The sequence below is a fragment of the Colobus angolensis genome, unplaced genomic scaffold, assembly GCF_000951035.1.
Source record: "Colobus angolensis palliatus isolate OR3802 unplaced genomic scaffold, Cang.pa_1.0 Scaffold79, whole genome shotgun sequence".
Classification (NCBI taxonomy): Eukaryota; Metazoa; Chordata; class Mammalia; order Primates; family Cercopithecidae; genus Colobus; species Colobus angolensis.
In genome coordinates, this window is record NW_012121709.1 from 1,578,295 (window position 1) to 1,594,557 (window position 16,263).

The following is a 16,263-nucleotide window of genomic DNA, read 5'->3' on the forward strand; positions in this document are numbered from 1 at the left end:
TCTTTCTTCCTTTCTTCCTTTCTCTTTGTTTTCCTTCCTCCCTTCCTCTCTTCCTCCCTTCCTCCCTTCTTTCTCTCTCTCTCAATGGAGTCTTGCTCTGTCGCCATGCTGGAGTGCAGTGGCACCATCTCAGCTCAGTGCAACCTCTGCCACCCGGGTTCAAGCGATTCCCCTGCCTCAGCCTCCTGAGTAGCTGGGATTACGGGTGCACACCACCATGCCTGGCTAATTTTTCGTAGAGACGGGATTTCACCATGTTGGCCAGGCTGGTCTTGATCTCCTGACCTCATGATCTGCCCGCCTTGGCCTCCCAAAGTGCTGGGATTACAGGTGTGAGCCACTGTGCCCGGCTGACAGGTATTTTTCAACCTCTGCCCCTCTCCCTCTCTCCCCACTTTTGGAGTCCCCAGTGTCTATGTGCCCATGTGTACCCAGTGTTTAACTCCCAGTTATAAGTAAGAATATGCAGTGTTTGCTTTTCTGTTCCTAAGTTAATTCTCTTAGAATAATGGCCACCAGCTGCATTCATGTTGCTGCAAAGGACATGATCTTCTTCTCTTTTATGGCTGCATAGTATTCCATGATGTATATGCACCACATTTTCTGTATCCAGTCCACCATTGATGGGCACCTGGGTTGATTCCATGTCTTTGCTGTTGTGAATACTGCTGTGATGAACATACAAATGCAGATCTTTTTGGTAAAATTGTTTATTTTCCTTTGGGTAGATACTCAGTAATGGGATTACTGGATCAAATGGTAATTCTATTTTTAGTTATTTGAGAAATCTCCAAACTGCTTCCTACAGGAGCTGAACTAATATGCATTCGCATCAACAGTGTATTTTTTGTTTCAGTAACTCAGGGGAGTGAGACTCCTCTCTTCAGCCAGATGGGAAATTCCTTGTGGTCAGAGACCATTTCTTGGCTTCTGTCCTACTGAAGAGTCCCCATGCCTAGAACTGGGCACAGAGTAGGCACTGCAGAGGCCCTGAGGATGAGCAGGGGCTATTTCTGCCCTCCTTGTGACCCTCCGCCCCTCCCTTGGGAGAGGAGGCCATTGTCTATCATTTAGTTTCTGTATCTGGTTCCTGCTGAGATCAGGGGGCATGGGGTCCCTCTGAAATGCTGTCTTAGTTTGGGTTCTCCTAAAAGCGGGCACTGAGACGAGAACTGGGGTGCATGTGGTTTATTTGGGAGGTGATTGCAGGAAGCATTGGTAGGGAGTATAGAAATGAGTCAGAGAAGGGAAGAAAGCCTGTCAATGGTGTGTGAATGAGCAGGGGACGTGGATCTCCGCCACAGAGGCCAAGCCAGTGAGAAGAGAAAACTCACTCTGCTGTGGTTGGCTTGCATCCATCATGGTCAGGGCTGGCCCTGTGCGCCATCTCTCTGGCTGCTTGAACTCAACTAGCAGACCATCAGCTGGGCCATTGCTGGTTTTCACGGACATACTCTATGGTGACCAAGTTGCTATCTGGGGTTTGATTTTAGGGGGCTTCTCCCCTACTGGTTGGCTAGAAGTGAGCACATGTGGCTGACCTTGGAGCTGACCCGCTCTCAGCCTCCCTGGCTGTCCTGGCCTGGTTTTCATAGTGTGCCAGCAGGACAGGTCCCTTGGGCATTGCGGAAAGCACATGGCATCTGTTTGTCCACCTGGAAGTACTTGTCCAATTCTCAGGAGGCCTCTGGGCCCGCACCAGGTCTGGTCTCATCTGCAGAGGTGTCCCCAGACTACTGGCTCCTGGGGCCACCAAGGAGAGCCTGGGCCTCTGCTCCGGCCTCCATAGCAGCCCCACTCCCAGCTCTTCTGAGGGTCTTGGTTTCTCTGTAGGTCTGGGATGAGGCCAATCTGAGGGCACAAGAGTTGGCCAAGAGGGACGGCTGGGTGAATGTCTCCCCGTTTGACCACCCCCTAATATGGTAAGGCTGGCGCCCCTCTCCTCAGGAGTCCAGAGCTGGGAGACCCTCACTGAGTCAGGGTCCTCCCATTGGGCAGAAGGGGAAACTGAGGCCCAGAGGGGAGAAGAGGCTTCAAAGCCGGGCAGACATGGGTTCGGATCCCATTTCTGCCCCCTTGGGAATTGTGGGACTTTGTGCAAAGCATCCCAGATCCTGTGCCTCAGTTTCTATGTGTGTAAAATGGAAGTGATAGTACCAAGTCTCCTTTACTGAATACGTGCTTTGGGACCAGGCACCAGGCTAATGGATCCTCCTGCACTGTTCCGTTTACCCTCCCCAAAGCCCTACAGGTGGGTGCTATTATCCCCATTTCATAGGTGAGGAAACTGAGGCACGTCGAGGTCAAACAACTTGCCCAAGGTCACACAGCTAAGTATGTGGCAGAGACTCAGGGCTGCAGTGCCAGAGCTGTAGTCAGGCTGGTGCCAAGTGATATACTTGTCCACTCTTAACCACACATTGCCGTTGCCTCTTTGCAAAGCTGGCGAGTGAGCTAAATGGGGTAATGTCCTAGAAAGGGCCTGGGAGGTTGATGGAGATGGGAGGGGATGAGCAAGCAAATCCGTAATAAAGAAAATGAACGAGGCCAGGCGCGGTGGCTCACGCCTGTAATCCTAGCACTTCGGGAGCCGAGACGGGTGGATCACCGGAGGTCAGGAGTTTGAGGCCAGCCTGGCCAACATGGCAAAACCCTATCCCTACTAAAAGTACAAAAATTATCTGGGCATGGTGGTGCGCGCCTGTAGTCCCGGCTACTCGGGAGGGTGAGGCAGGAGAATCGCTTGAATCGGGGAAGTAGAGGTTGCATTGAGCCGAGATCGCGCCACTGCACTCCAGCCTGGGTGACAGCAAGACTCTATCCAAAAAAATAAAAATAAAGAGAATGAAGGAAGCTGAGCGAAGTAACTGTTGCAGCACTTCCTCTCCCCTTACTGCAGATGGGATGGGGATGGTGGGGAGGGGTTTATGTATATGTGGGGGCAGGGAACCCACCCCTGGTAAATCCCCCCACCCCAGGAGCCATTGGGGCTGGGGTCCTCCCTTACTCTGCCCCTCCCTCTCACCCTCCTCCCCAGGAAAGGCCACGCCAGCCTAGTGCAGGAGCTGAAGGAGGTGCTGAGGACCCCACCAGGTGCCCTGGTGCTGGCAGTCGGGGGTGGGGGGCTCCTGGCCGGGGTGGTGGCTGGCCTGCTGGAGGTGGGCTGGCAGCATGTACCCATCATTGCCATGGAGACCCATGGGGCACACTGCTTCAATGCGGCCATCACGGCCGGCAAGCTGGTCACACTTCCAGACATCACCAGGTGGGTAAGGGCTGGGGACATTTGTAGGGGCTGGAGGGTGGGGGTACCACTGCCTAAGGCTTTCCAGCCCCAGCCAGTGGAGACAGGGAGCACCCAAAAGGCTGTCCTTGGTCCTGGGACTCCAACCACAGTAAAGTGGACCTGAGTTAGAAGGCAGTACTGAAAAAGGAGATGAAGAATATGATTCATTTAAACCTAATCAATTCATAAAACAAGATTTCGGCCGGGCGCGGTGGCTCAAGCCTGTAATCCCAGCACTTTGGGAGGCCGAGACGGGCGGATCACCTGAGGTCAGGAGTTTGAGACCAGCCTGGCCAACATATAGTGAAACCCTGTCTCTACCAAAAAAATACAAAAATTACCTGGGCATGGTGGTGCACGCCTGTAGTCCTAGCTACTTGGGAGACTGAGATGGACGGTTCGCTTGAGCCCAGGAGTTTGAGGCTGTAGTGTGCTGTGATCATCCCTGTGAATAGCCATTGTACTCCAGCCTGGGAAACTTAGCAAAGAACCTGTCCTCCCCCATACCCTCCAAAGCCAATAAATTTTAAGAAGAACGTGATCATTGAATTGAGGACCCACCCTAATCCAGTACAATTTCACCTTAGTTTAACTAATTACATCTGCAAAGACTCTATTTCCAAGTAATGCACATTTTGTGCATTTTTTTTTTTTTTTTTTGAGATGGTGTCTCACTCTGTTTCCCAGGCTAGAGTGCAATGGTGCAATCTCAGCTCACTGCAACCTCTACCTCCTGGGTTCAAGTGATTCTCCTGTCTCAGCCTCCCAAACAGTTGGGATTATTGGTATGCGCTACCATGCCTGGCTAATTTTGTGTTTTTAGTAGACCATGTTGGTCAGGCTGGTCTCGAATTCCTGACTTCGTGATATATCCGCCTTGGCCTCCCAAAGTGTTGGGATTACAGGCGTGAGCCACTGCGCCCGGCCTGGTTATGCATTTCGGAAGGAGGCATGATTTAACCCAGTATGGGTACAATCTCTCTCCAGATTTTGTTAAACACTCATTGGATACTGGGACTTAGGATGTAATGGGATATTATAGCAAGGTGTATAAAATCAAGACAGTTTTAAGTCAGGTTCCTAAAGCATCTACTGTGTACAAAGTTCTAGGTGGCCAATTGGAAAAACTTCAAGGGGATGATACCTGGACACGAGTCTCCTTCTCGTCTTTCTGGTACCATCTCCACTCTTTCCTGGCCTGGCCTGCATCCACCTTCCAGCATTGCTGTGCTATCTTGGCCTGGAAATTCTTTCTTTTTTTTTTTTTTAATATTTTTTTTTTGGTAGAGGTGGGGTATTGCTGTGTTGCCCAGGCTGCTCTAGAACTCCTGGGCTCAAGCAATCCTCCCACCTCAGCCTCTCAAAGGGCTGAGATTACAGGCCTGAGCCACCGTGCCCGGCCTCCCTGGAAATCCTTTGTACCATTTTACTTCTAAGCCGTTGCTCATCCTGACCCTGCCACCCGGAATGCCAGCCCTGTTCACCCTGAGGAAATCCTCTTCGACATCTTGGGCAGCTGTATCCCATCTGGAAGACCCTCAGGGCACCCTGTGTGTGTCTGTGTCACTCTTCTGCTGTGTCCTGGTTTGGGCTACTGGCTGGGGTGCAGGAGCTAGAGGGTAAGGACAGGCTGATTTAGCTCTGAGTCCCTGATACCCATCCCAGAGACTGGCACAGCAGAAGCACTAAGGGAAGTTCCTGGAGTGTGATTTCTGTAGATGACAACAACATCCATCCAGGTGCTCTGACTGGGCACCTGGGTGTCATAAGGACTCCCCTTGCCGCATTGAGTTCCATCCATCCTATCTCGAGAATTCAGCTCTCTTCCAGCTTTTGTTCCCCTGAATGGGTGTAACAGCTCTCCTCAACCCCTGCGCCACCCTTGTTGCCTTTAAAAAAAAAAAAAAAGAAGGATAACATCTTTATTGAGATCTATTTCATATGCCATTCAGTTTACTTATTTAAAGTGTACGATTCCGGCTGGGTGCAGTGGCTCACACTTGTAATCCCAGCACTTTGAGAGGCTGAGGTGGGTGGATCACTTGAATTCAGGAGTTCGAGACCAGCCTGGCCAACATGGCAAAACCCCATCTCTGCTAAAAAACACAAAAATTAGCCAGGCATGGTGGCAGGCGCCTGTAGTCCCAGCTACTCAGGAGGCTGAGGCGGGACAATTGCTTGAACTCAGGAGGTGGAGGTTGCAGTGGGCCGAGATCGCGCCACTGCACACCAGCCTGGGCGACAGAGTAAGACCCTGTCTCAAAAATAAATAAATAAATAAGTAAATAAGTAAATAAATAAATAAATAATAAAGTGTACTATTCGATGGTTTTAGCAGATTCACAGAGTTATGCAACCATCATCACGATCAATTTTAGAACATTTTCATCACCTTCAAAAGAAACTTCATACCCTTTGGCCATCACCCACCATGTCCCTTATTCCCCCACCCCAGCCCTAGGCAATTGCTGTTTTACTTTCTGTCTCCACAGATTTGCCTATTATGTACATTTCTTTTCTTTCTTTCTTTCTTTTTTTTTCTTTTGAGACAGAGTCTGGCTCTGTCGCCCAGGCCAGAGTGCAGTGGCGTGATCTCAGCTCACTGCAGCCTCTGCCTCCTGGGTCCAAAGGGCTCGGATTACAGGCATGAGCCACTGCTCCCAGCCTACCTGGAAATCCTTTGTACTGTCTTATGTCTGAGCTGTTGCTTGTCCTGCCCCTGCCACCTGGAATGCCAGCCCTGCTTACCCTGAGGAAATCCTCTTACACTGGCTGGGCATCTCTTTTAGTAGAGACGGGGTTTTGCTATGTTGGTAAGGATGGTCTTGAACTCCTGACTTCAGGAGATCTGTCCGCCTCAGCCTCCCAAAGTGCTGGGATTACAGGTGTGAGCCACCGTGCCCCAGCCTACCCTGGATGTTTCACTTGAATGGAATCATATACTACGTGGTCTTTTGTGTCTGACTTCTTTCACTTAGCATCATATTTTCAAGGTTCATCCACCTTGTAGCGTGTGTCCGTGTTTCATTCCTTTTTATGGCCAAATACTATTTTACTGTATGAATAGATCACACTTTGTTTATCCAAACACTTGGATCCTTTCCACTTTTTGGCTATTCATTGTTGTAAACAGTGCTGTTATGAACATCCATTTACAAGTTTTCGTGGATGTGTGTTTTCGTTTCTCTTGGGTCTATGCCTAGGAAGGAAATCGTTGATACCTTTGTTGCCTTCGAGTCCTTTGCTCTGCCCCCAGCGGGCACTGTGTCCTTCCTCCGTTGCTAACCCACAGAACCCTTTTCTTCTTCCACTTAAACCCATCGATGCCTCTCCCAATCTCTCAGGCTAAAATGCAGACCGCTCCCCACTGCGCCCCAGCCACCGGCCAGTCCCTTGAGTGGGTAACGTTGCTCCCACCTCTGAGCCTTTGGACAGGCTGTTTCCTCTTCATAGCACACTGTTCCCCGCGTCCCATTCTTCTTGAGCTCCTGGCCTCAGGCGAACCTCCCACCTGAGTGCCCCAAAGTGCAGGGATTACAGGCGTAAGCCACCACCCCCAGCCACCAGCCTACTCTTCTATGGGCTGGTTTATCCTTGTCTCTCACATCTCAGACCCTCTCCACAACACTCCCCTTGGGGAGATGCCCCTTCTGATGTTCTCCTTCATACTAACTTACCACAACGTGCATTTATTGACTGGTTCTTGTGTTTGCTTATTCATCACCATCTCTCCCACAAGTCTGTGCTCTTAAATAACCACAGTAGAAATAATAGTAACTGCAACTAACACTTCTGTCAAATTCACTAAGCATCAGCCTTGTTCTAAGCACTTTAAATATTTTAACTCACTTGGCCAGGTGTAGTGGCTCAGTCTGTAATCCCAGCACTTTAGGAGGCTCAGGTGGATGGATCACCTGAGGTCAGGAGTTCGAGACAAGCTTGGCCAATATGGTGAAACCCCGTCTCTACTAAAAATAAAAAATTAGCCATGGTGGTGTGCACCTTAATCCTAGCTACTCAGAAGCCTGAGGCAGGAGAATCACTTGAACCCGGAAGGCAAAGGTTGCAGTGATCCAAGATGGCACCACTGCACTCCAGCCTGGGTGACAGAGCAAGACTCCATCTCAAAAGAAATTTTTTTTTTTTTAAACTCAATCCCCATGATAATCTCATGAGCCTGCTTTCAGTTGAAGAAACGAAGGTTCAGAGAGGTGAAGTGACTTTTCCAAGGTCACACAGCTGGTATGGAGCCAAGTTTCAAAACGTGGCAACCTGGCTCCAGAATCTGTGTTCTGGGCCACTCTGGGGTCAGAGGCTTTCCCAAAGGCTCTCTTGGGCCTGAAACACACTGCCCCACTCACAGCAGGTACCAGCAGGTAGTGATCCCAAGCACAGAGGTAAAGACTATGAATTCTAGAGCCAAACTGTCTGGACTTAAATGTGTCTTCTGCTACTGATGAGCTGTGTGCCTTCAGCTAGTTACTTAACCTCTCTGAGCTTCTGTTTCCCTCCCTGTAAAATGGAGCTGATATGTTTTTAACTCAAAGGGTGGTTGAAAAGATTAAAACAATATCCATACATCCAGCACATTGTACACATTTAATAAACATTAGCTATCCGCCTGGTGTGGTGGCTCATGCCTGTAATCCTGACACTTTGGGAGGTTGAGGTGGGAAGATAATGTGAGCCCAGGAGCTCAAGGCTGCAGTGAGCTAACAATACACCACTGCACTCCAGCCTGGGCCACAGAGCAAGACCCTGTCTCAAAAAAAAAATGTATCGATTTAGGTGGGGCACAGTGGCTCATGCCTGTAATCCCAGCACTTTGGGAGGCCAAGGCAAAAGGATCACTTGAGCTCAGGAATTCAAGACCAACCTGGGCAATATAGCCAGAGACGCTGCCACTACTAAAAATAAAATTTAAAAGAAAAAAATGTATTTATAGTATAGATGTGATATTAATGAATAACATGGAAAAGATCCCTTTCTATGCTTGGTTTTCTGGGGTCTCTGGAAGGAATGGCTCGATCAGGGTTGCCGAGTCAGAGGCACTGATGCACAGTGTTACTCATTCAATGGACACATGATTTTTTTTTTTTTTTTTTTTGAGATGGAGTTTTGCTCTTGTTGCCCAGGCTGGAGTGCAATGGCATGATCTCGGCTCACTGCAACCTCTGCCTCCCGGGTTCAAGCGATTCTCCTGCCTCAGCCTCCCAAGTAGCTGGGATTACAGGCATATGCCACCACCCCAGCTGGTTTTTTGTATTTTTAGTAGAGACGGGGTTTCTCCATGTTGGTCAGACTGGTCTTGAACTCCCAACCTCAGGTGATCTGCCTGCCTCGGCCTCCCAAAGTGCTGGGATTACAGACGTGAGCCACCGTACCCAGCAAGGACACATGATTTTTGAGCACCTCCTCTGTGACTTATAATGCTGAGCTCCAATCAGCCCATTGCAGGATAGGAGGGGGTGGCTGGGGCTGGGGAGAAACCTGATTCACCAGCTCTTCCCTGAGCCCCTGGTCTCCCTGCCCCACCCTGCTCTATCCTGCAGCGTGGCCAAGAGCCTGGGTGCCAAGACGGTGGCCGCTCAGGCCCTGGAGTGCACGCGTGTGTGCGAGATCCACTCTGAAGTGGTGGAGGATGCCGAGGCTGTGAGCGCTGTGCAGCAGTTTCTGGGTGAGTGAGCCCTGTCCTCCACCTGGGCTCAGAGACCCACGAAGTCCCTGCGTCCTCTAGCCAGAGTGTATTCTCTCTTATCTGTATCCTCAGCACCAGGCACTGGCTAGGTGTGCAGTTACTGTGCAGTAAGTACACGTCGAGTAGATGGAAGCGGGTGAGGGTAAAGAAGGAGTGTGTCTTGCTGATTCTAGCCCCCAGACTTTTGTACATGCTGCTCCTCTCTCTGGCTGGCCCTGCTCCCTATTGGTTTGATGTGACTGAGAGCTATCAGCCATCACGGCACCTCCTCCAAGAAGCCTCCCCTGATCACCCACCCCACCCTGCCTGGGTTGGGGACCTCTAATGTACCACTCCCTGTATTCATAACCTCCTGGTTCTTATCTCTCTACATCACAGATTGTGAGCCCCATGAGGGCTGGTGTGTCTTAGCCACTGATGTGTCCCTAGGGCCTTCCTGGCATAGGGCATGGCAGGTAGTAGGCACGCAATAGATGCTTGTTGATTGAAGGGATGAATGTATGAGTGAATGGAAAGGTGGATAATGGATAGATGGACAGTGGATGGATGGACGGATGGATAATGAAGTGATGGATTGATGAATGGTATAGAAATGAATGGATGGATGGACACATTGATTAATGAACGTGTTGATGGATGGACATACAGTCAAATGATGGATAGGGGAATGGATGGATGGCTATGAATGGGTGGATGGATGGATATGTTGATGGATGTGTGCACTGATGGATGGACAGATAGATAGTCTAATGATGGATAGAGGAATGGATGGGTGGATAGAGAGATAAAAGGTGGATGGGTGGAGGGATAGGAGGCCAGGCTGATGGATGGGGAGAGCGTGAGACAAGTGATGGATTGCCAGCAGAGCAGATGAATGGCTGACTGGCCGGAGAGATGGCTGCAAGGATCTGCAGTGCCCAGGGCCTGCTGAGCACTGAGTGGTTCTTCTTCCCTTTCCCTCTTCTCTCCATTCACCTGATCCCGGCAGATGATGAGCGTATGCTGGTGGAGCCTGCCTGTGGGGCAGCCTTAGCAGCCATCTACTCAGGCCTCCTGGGGAGGCTCCAGGCCAAGGGCTGCCTGCCGCGATCCCTGACTTCAGTTGTGGTCATCGTGTGTGGAGGTAACAACATCAACAGCCGAGAGCTGCAGGCTCTGAAAACCCACCTGGGCCAGGTGTGAGGGGTCCCAGTCTGGCTCCAAAGACCCCTGAGAGGCCCATGGACACTCCTGTGGCTGGATGAGGAGGGCTCAGTGCTGGTGGATGGCAGTGGAAGCTGCCCTGTGCAACTGTACTGGCTGCCTCCTGAAGGAAGCCCTCCCAGACTGCTCCTTTTGACTCTCCGGCAACTCTGGCCAATAAATACTTTCTGAGTTGAGTTTGTGACTGCTATGGATCCTATCTTCCCATGTCAATGAGCTCACAGGAGACACACCACAGTCCTGTTGCCACTTCTGTAATAAAGTGACTCCAAGCCCCATCTTAGGCAACAAAGCCAAGACTTGAAAACCTCAGTCTCTAAAGGAATTCAACCATTCTGAGATCTTAAATGGGCTTCCTTTAACTGGTGGACCAGCCCAGGTTGACCAGGTCAGGAAGGAGAGGGAGATGTTCTATCACTTCTCAGGCCTAGGCAGGAGAGGAAAATAACACCAGTCTTCATCCAGTGCTTGTTATATGCCAGAAACTCTTCTAAGAACTTTCTATTCATTGTCTTCTTTAACATTCACAAAGGTACTAGGAAGTAAAACCATTATTACCATCCCTGTTTTACAGATGTGGAAACTGAGGCTCGGAAAGTTTACATAACTTGCCCAAGATCACGTATCTAGGATATGTGATCACTTGTCTCACTCTCCATCCGTCAATCTGATCACATATCCCTCCAACCATCCATCTTTTATCTCTCTATCCATCCATCCATTCATCTACCCATTATTAGGCTGTCTGTCTGTCCATCCATCAGTGTATCAATCCATCCATTCATCCATCCATAATCCATTCATCCATAATCCATCCATCCATTCATTCATAAGCCATCTACCCATCCATCCATCAATTCCTCTATCATTAGACTGTCTGTCTGTCTATCCATTGGTGTATCAATCCATCCATTCATCCATCCATAATCCATTCATCCATAATCCATCCATCCATTCATCAATTCCTCTATCATTAGACTATCTATCCATCAGTGTATCCATCCATCCACATATCCATCCATTCATCTATAATCCATCCATCCATCCATCCATCCATCCATCCATCCATCCATCCATCCATCCATTCCTCTATCCATCATTAGACTGTCTGTCCATCCATCAGTGTGTCCATCCATTCACATATCCATCCATTTGTCTATAGTCCATCCACCCATCCATTCATTCATCCATCCATTTCTCTATCCATCAATAGACTGTCTTTCTCTCTATCCATCAGTGTATCCATCCATCCACATATCCATCCATTCATCTATAATCCATTCATCCATCTATAATCCATTAATTCATCATCCTCTATCATTAGACTGTCCATTCATCAGTGTATCAGTCCATCAACATACCCATCCATCCATCCATCTATAATCCATCCATCCATTCATACCTTGATACATTCATCCATCTAGCCATCATTAGACCACCTGTCTGTCCATCCATCAGTGTATCCATCAATTGACATCTATCCAGGTTCAAACTGATTTTCAGGGTCACTCTGGATCTGAACTCTGTGTGTGTGTGTGAGAGAGGTGGTGGTGGAATATTGAGGAAAGGGTAGGAAAGGGTAGGTGGGTCTGGACACACCTGTGGGTCATGGGAAGGGGCAGGTTCTGTGCCTGGAATTGGGAACCTCCAACTTCTGGGAAGTCTCTCTTAGAAGGGGATGGAAAGTTGCACTCCTTTGAGCCACAGGGGGGCAGCAAAGTGTCTCCTATGGGGAAGGCTGGCTCCAGGCAGGAGAGACCCTTTCCTTGGGTTCTCCTGGTGGCTACCTCTTGTGGGGCCCTCACCCCAGCTGGGCATGCTGAGGTCCACACAGTTGTGGCATGCAGGAACCTTTTCCAACCCCTCACCAGCCTGCCGGGAAGCAAAACTCAGAGAGTGCAGGGTCTGTGCAGCATCACAGGCCCTGGCAGAACTTGGATCCTGGCCCCCCAGCGACGTCCTCTCTCCTGACTCATGTGGGCTGTATGACCTTGGGCTAGTGCCTTCCCTTCTCCAGGCCTCAGGCAGCACCTTGTGCTATAGGAGGCCCACTTTCCACTTCCCATCTCTTTTCCTTTGCTCAAGCTGTTCCCTTTGCCAGATGCCTCCTCCTTTTCCTTCTTTGTTTTTTAGGGACAGGGCCTCGCTCTGTCGCCCAGGCTGAAGTACAGTGGCAGGATCATTAACTCACTGCAGCCGAGAACTCCTGGGCTCAAGGGATCCTTCTGCCTCAGCCTCCCGAGTAGGTGGGACCACAGGCATGTGCCACCATGCCCAGCCAATTTTAAATTATTTTTTGTAGAGATGTGGTCTTGCTCTGTTGCCCAGGCTGGTCTTGAACTCCTGGGCTCAAGCCATCTTCCTGTCTTGGCCTCCCAAAGTGCTGGGATTACAGGCACCATGCCAACCCCTCCTTTTCTGAAGAGCAAGATTTGAGAGCAACCGTGACCTCCCTCTGTGCCCCTGCTGCCTTGGTCTCATTTTTTCTTTCACTCCAGATGCAGCTCTTGGTAGCCAGGGACCACCCCCCTCAACCCCGCCACCCATCAGCTCCAGAAACCCCCAGGAGCCAGCCGCATTTGCTTGGAGTCATGCTTTGTGAATTCCACAAATACAGGAGACATTAAGAGCACCAGAGCTAGACACAGTCAGACCTGAGCCTGGAATCTGTTCCTGCTTAGCAGCCTGGGCATCTTGAGCAAAGGATGCTCCTTCTCAGTGCCTCAGTGTCCTCATCCGTAACATGGGTGATTGGAGGATTGTTACTGTGGACACGACATAGCTAGTCTTTCAATAAATGTCCATTCTTTTTTTTTTCTTTTGAGACAGAGTCTGGCTCTGTCACCCAGGCTGGAGTGCAGCGGCCGGATCTCAGCTCACTGAAAGCTCCTCCTCTCGGGTTCACGCCATTCTCCTGCCTCAGCCTCCTGAGTAGCTGAGACTACAGGCGCCCGCCACCTTGCCCAGCTAGTTTTTTGTATTTTTTAGTAGAGACAGGGTTTCACCGCGTTAGCCAGGATGGTCTCGATCTCCTGACCTCGTGATCCGCCCGTCTCGGCCTCCCAAAGTGCTGGGATTACAGGCTTGAGCCACCGCGCCCGGCCCAATAAATGTCCATTCTTACTGTTTCCTGAGCATTCTTCCCCAAACAATGAGGGGAACTAGAATTTATTCATGTATTGAGCACCTACAGTATGCTATGGTCTTCAGCAGCTGTTTCATTTAATAACCCACGTGGTAGATACTATTATTATCCCCATTTTTGCAGACGAGGAAACTGGGGCATGGAGTAGTTCAGCCACTTAGTCTGGGTCATCCAGCTGTATGGGAGCCCTGATATGTAGAAATCTGAGGCTCATGTGTCTAACCACTCAGGCTCGTACACCTCCTTTCCTTAAGCTCTGTCCCCTGCCTGCTGTGCCTGCTGTGCTTCCGAATCCTACACGTTCTTCACAGCCCAGTGTGAGTGCAGCCTCCTCCCTGAAGCCTCCCTGGATTGGTTCAGCCAGTGATGATAGTCCCCCAACCCATGCTCCTCCAGATGAGCTGCAGAGCCCACCTCAGCTCCAGGTGTTCTGTCTCCCAGCCGGGCCTCCCCACCCACGGTCTCGTGCTGTTGGCTCCCCTCCTGGGAGACTTGTCAGCTGCTGTTTGCTTCTCTCTTGGTCTCAACGAGTTGGAGATAAGAAGCCGAGGGGGCTGTTGACCCTGTCCAGATAACACATGTCAGTTAACTCAGTTTAGCCCTTCCTGGTTGACACCCAAGGAACGCCAAGAGCAGGGATGAGGCACAGGGAGAGAGCCAGGAGATAGGGGAGTGTTTGAAGCTGAGGTCATGGCTGCTATGACTTATAGCAGGGACAGGTTCCAAAGGCAGAGGCTCTTCCAATTCTGCCTCTGCCTTCTTGGCCTCTCAGCTGGGGAAATGGGGAGCAAGGGCCTCTCTATGTTTATCTAGGCTGCATAAAAACACTACAAACTGGGCCACCAGGTGTGTGTACCTGCCTGAGATATGCCCAGCCTCCCACCCTAGCTGCGGTCCCTCTCCTGAATCTGGGGGCCCCTTTGGCTCCCTGTGGCTTCTAGCAGCTGAGGCTCCCTGTGTCCCCTCCCCAGGATGACCCTAACACCTCCGCCTCCAGGGACCTCACCTCCATCTAGTCCTTCTTTCTAGTTTTAAAGCCAGGTGACAGGGAGGCTTGGAATCTCACCTTTCATTCTGAGGTGCTCTCACCCCAGAGCTGGCCCCACGCAAGGCAGGGACATGAGAAGGGGGATCCAGGTTCAGGCCTGCTCCTCCCCAACCCCATCCTCAGCCTTGGCAGGAGCTCAGTTCAGGGCCGAGTAAGTGCCCCAGCACCTGCTAAGGATGGTCTGACTCTCATGTGGGGAAGTGATGACTCAGACTGACTTTGTGTCTTGGTCTGTTTTGGCTGCTATAACAAAATGCCATAAATGGGGTGGCTTATAAACAATGGAAATGCATCTTCACAGTTCTGGAGGCTGGGAAGTCCAAGACCAAGATACTGGTCTTGGTGTCTGGTGAGGATTTGGTGTCTGGTGAGGACCTGTGCCCTCATCAACAGCCATCTTCTCACATTGCCCTCCCATGGTGGAAGGATGTCTCTCAGACCTCTCTTATTTTTATTTTATTTTTTAGATGGAATCTCACTCTGTTGCCCAGTCTGGAGTGCAGTGGTGTGTCTCAGCTCATTGCAACCTCCTCCTCCTGGGTTCAAGTGATTCTTGTACCTCAGCCTCCTGAATAGCTAAGATTATAGGCACAGGCCACCATGCCTGGCTAATTTTTATATTTTTGGTGGAGATGGGGTTTTGCCATGTTGGTCAGGCTGGTCTGGAACTCCTGACCTCAAGTGATCTGCCTGCCTCAGCCTCCCAAAGTGCTGGGATTACAGGTGTGAACCACTGTGCCTGGCCTCAGACCTCTCTTTTTTTTTTTTTTTTTTTTTTTTTTTTTTTTTTTAAGACAGAGTCTCGCTCTGTCACCCAGGCTGGAGTGCTGTGGCCGGATCTCAGCTCACTGCAAGCTCCACCTCCCGGGTTTACACCATTCTCCTGCCTCAGCCTCCCGGGTAGCTGGGACTACAGGCGCCGCCACCTCGCCCGGCTAGTTTTTTGTATTTTTTAGTAGAGACGAGGTTTCATCGTGTTAGCCAGGATGGTTTCGATCTCCCGACCTTGTGATCCGCCCGTCTCAGCCTCCCAAAGTGCTGGGACTACAGGCTTGAGCCACCGCGCCCGGCCTCAGACCTCTCTTATAAGGCACTGATCCTTTCATAAAGGTCCTCTCCCCATGACCTAATCATCCCCCAAAGCCCCCAGCTCCTAAAACCATGTGGTCAGGGTTTCAACTTGTGAATTTTGGATGGACACAAACATTTAGACCACAACACTTTGTATCCTAAGTCCCCACTGTGGTTGTGTGTGCATCTGTGTAGTTGTGTACCTGCATGCATGTGTGTTTGTGTCCATGAGTGCATGAATACTTGTGTCAACATTGATGAAGGAATAAACATCGTAATTGAGGGCTACTTGATTTCCCCCTTAATGTGGTGCTTCACATTGTTGCATTTGGGACTTGTGATGTAATCACTAGCCAGACGTCAAACTTGGATGTCTACAGTGAAGCAGCCTGGGGGCTAGACACTAAGGAGTGATCGGGACTGGAGCCAAATGGAGGGCTTATGCTGGGTCTAAAGGACTTAGCCACTACTCAGCTCCAGCCAGTTGCAGGCCCAACATATCTCCCAATTTCATAGTGGTCACTCAAAATTAAAGCCATTTGGGAAATACTGTTTGTTCCATTTGCCCATGTATTCATATAAAGGCTCTGACAAGTCCTGCAGGAAAGTCACTGAATCTGGGGGAGGAGTATGTGACCCCGACCTGAGCCAATCAGAGCATTACATTTTCCATGCTCATGGTGATTGGTTCATGGGTGGGCCAGGAGCCAAGCTGTCCAATCAGAGTGGCCCTCAGGACTTTAGCTGGGAATAGGGGGGCACCCATAGCTGTTCATTTCTGTAAGCCAATAAATGTCCCTTTCTGCACAAGC

The 16,263-nt window shown here is 50.2% G+C and overlaps 1 protein-coding gene across 3 annotated transcripts in view; it reads left to right on the top strand.

Annotated features, from left to right (window-relative positions):
• SDSL (serine dehydratase-like) overlaps positions 1–16,263 on the top strand; it is a 35,659-nt gene that overhangs the window by 10,372 nt on the left and 9,024 nt on the right. For 2 of the 3 annotated variants that reach the window (XM_011928692.1, XM_011928693.1), the window contains exons 5-8: positions 1,834–1,922; positions 3,038–3,265; positions 8,839–8,963; positions 9,973–10,363. In XM_011928692.1, coding sequence (XP_011784082.1) covers positions 1,834–1,922; positions 3,038–3,265; positions 8,839–8,963; positions 9,973–10,166 — 636 coding nt within the window. In that variant the 3' untranslated portion in view covers positions 10,167–10,363. Of the gene's footprint in view, positions 1–1,833; positions 1,923–3,037; positions 3,266–8,838; positions 8,977–9,457; positions 9,464–9,972; positions 10,364–11,894; positions 11,899–16,263 lie in introns of those variants that run through there. The other variant, XM_011928694.1, reaches the window with a different exon arrangement.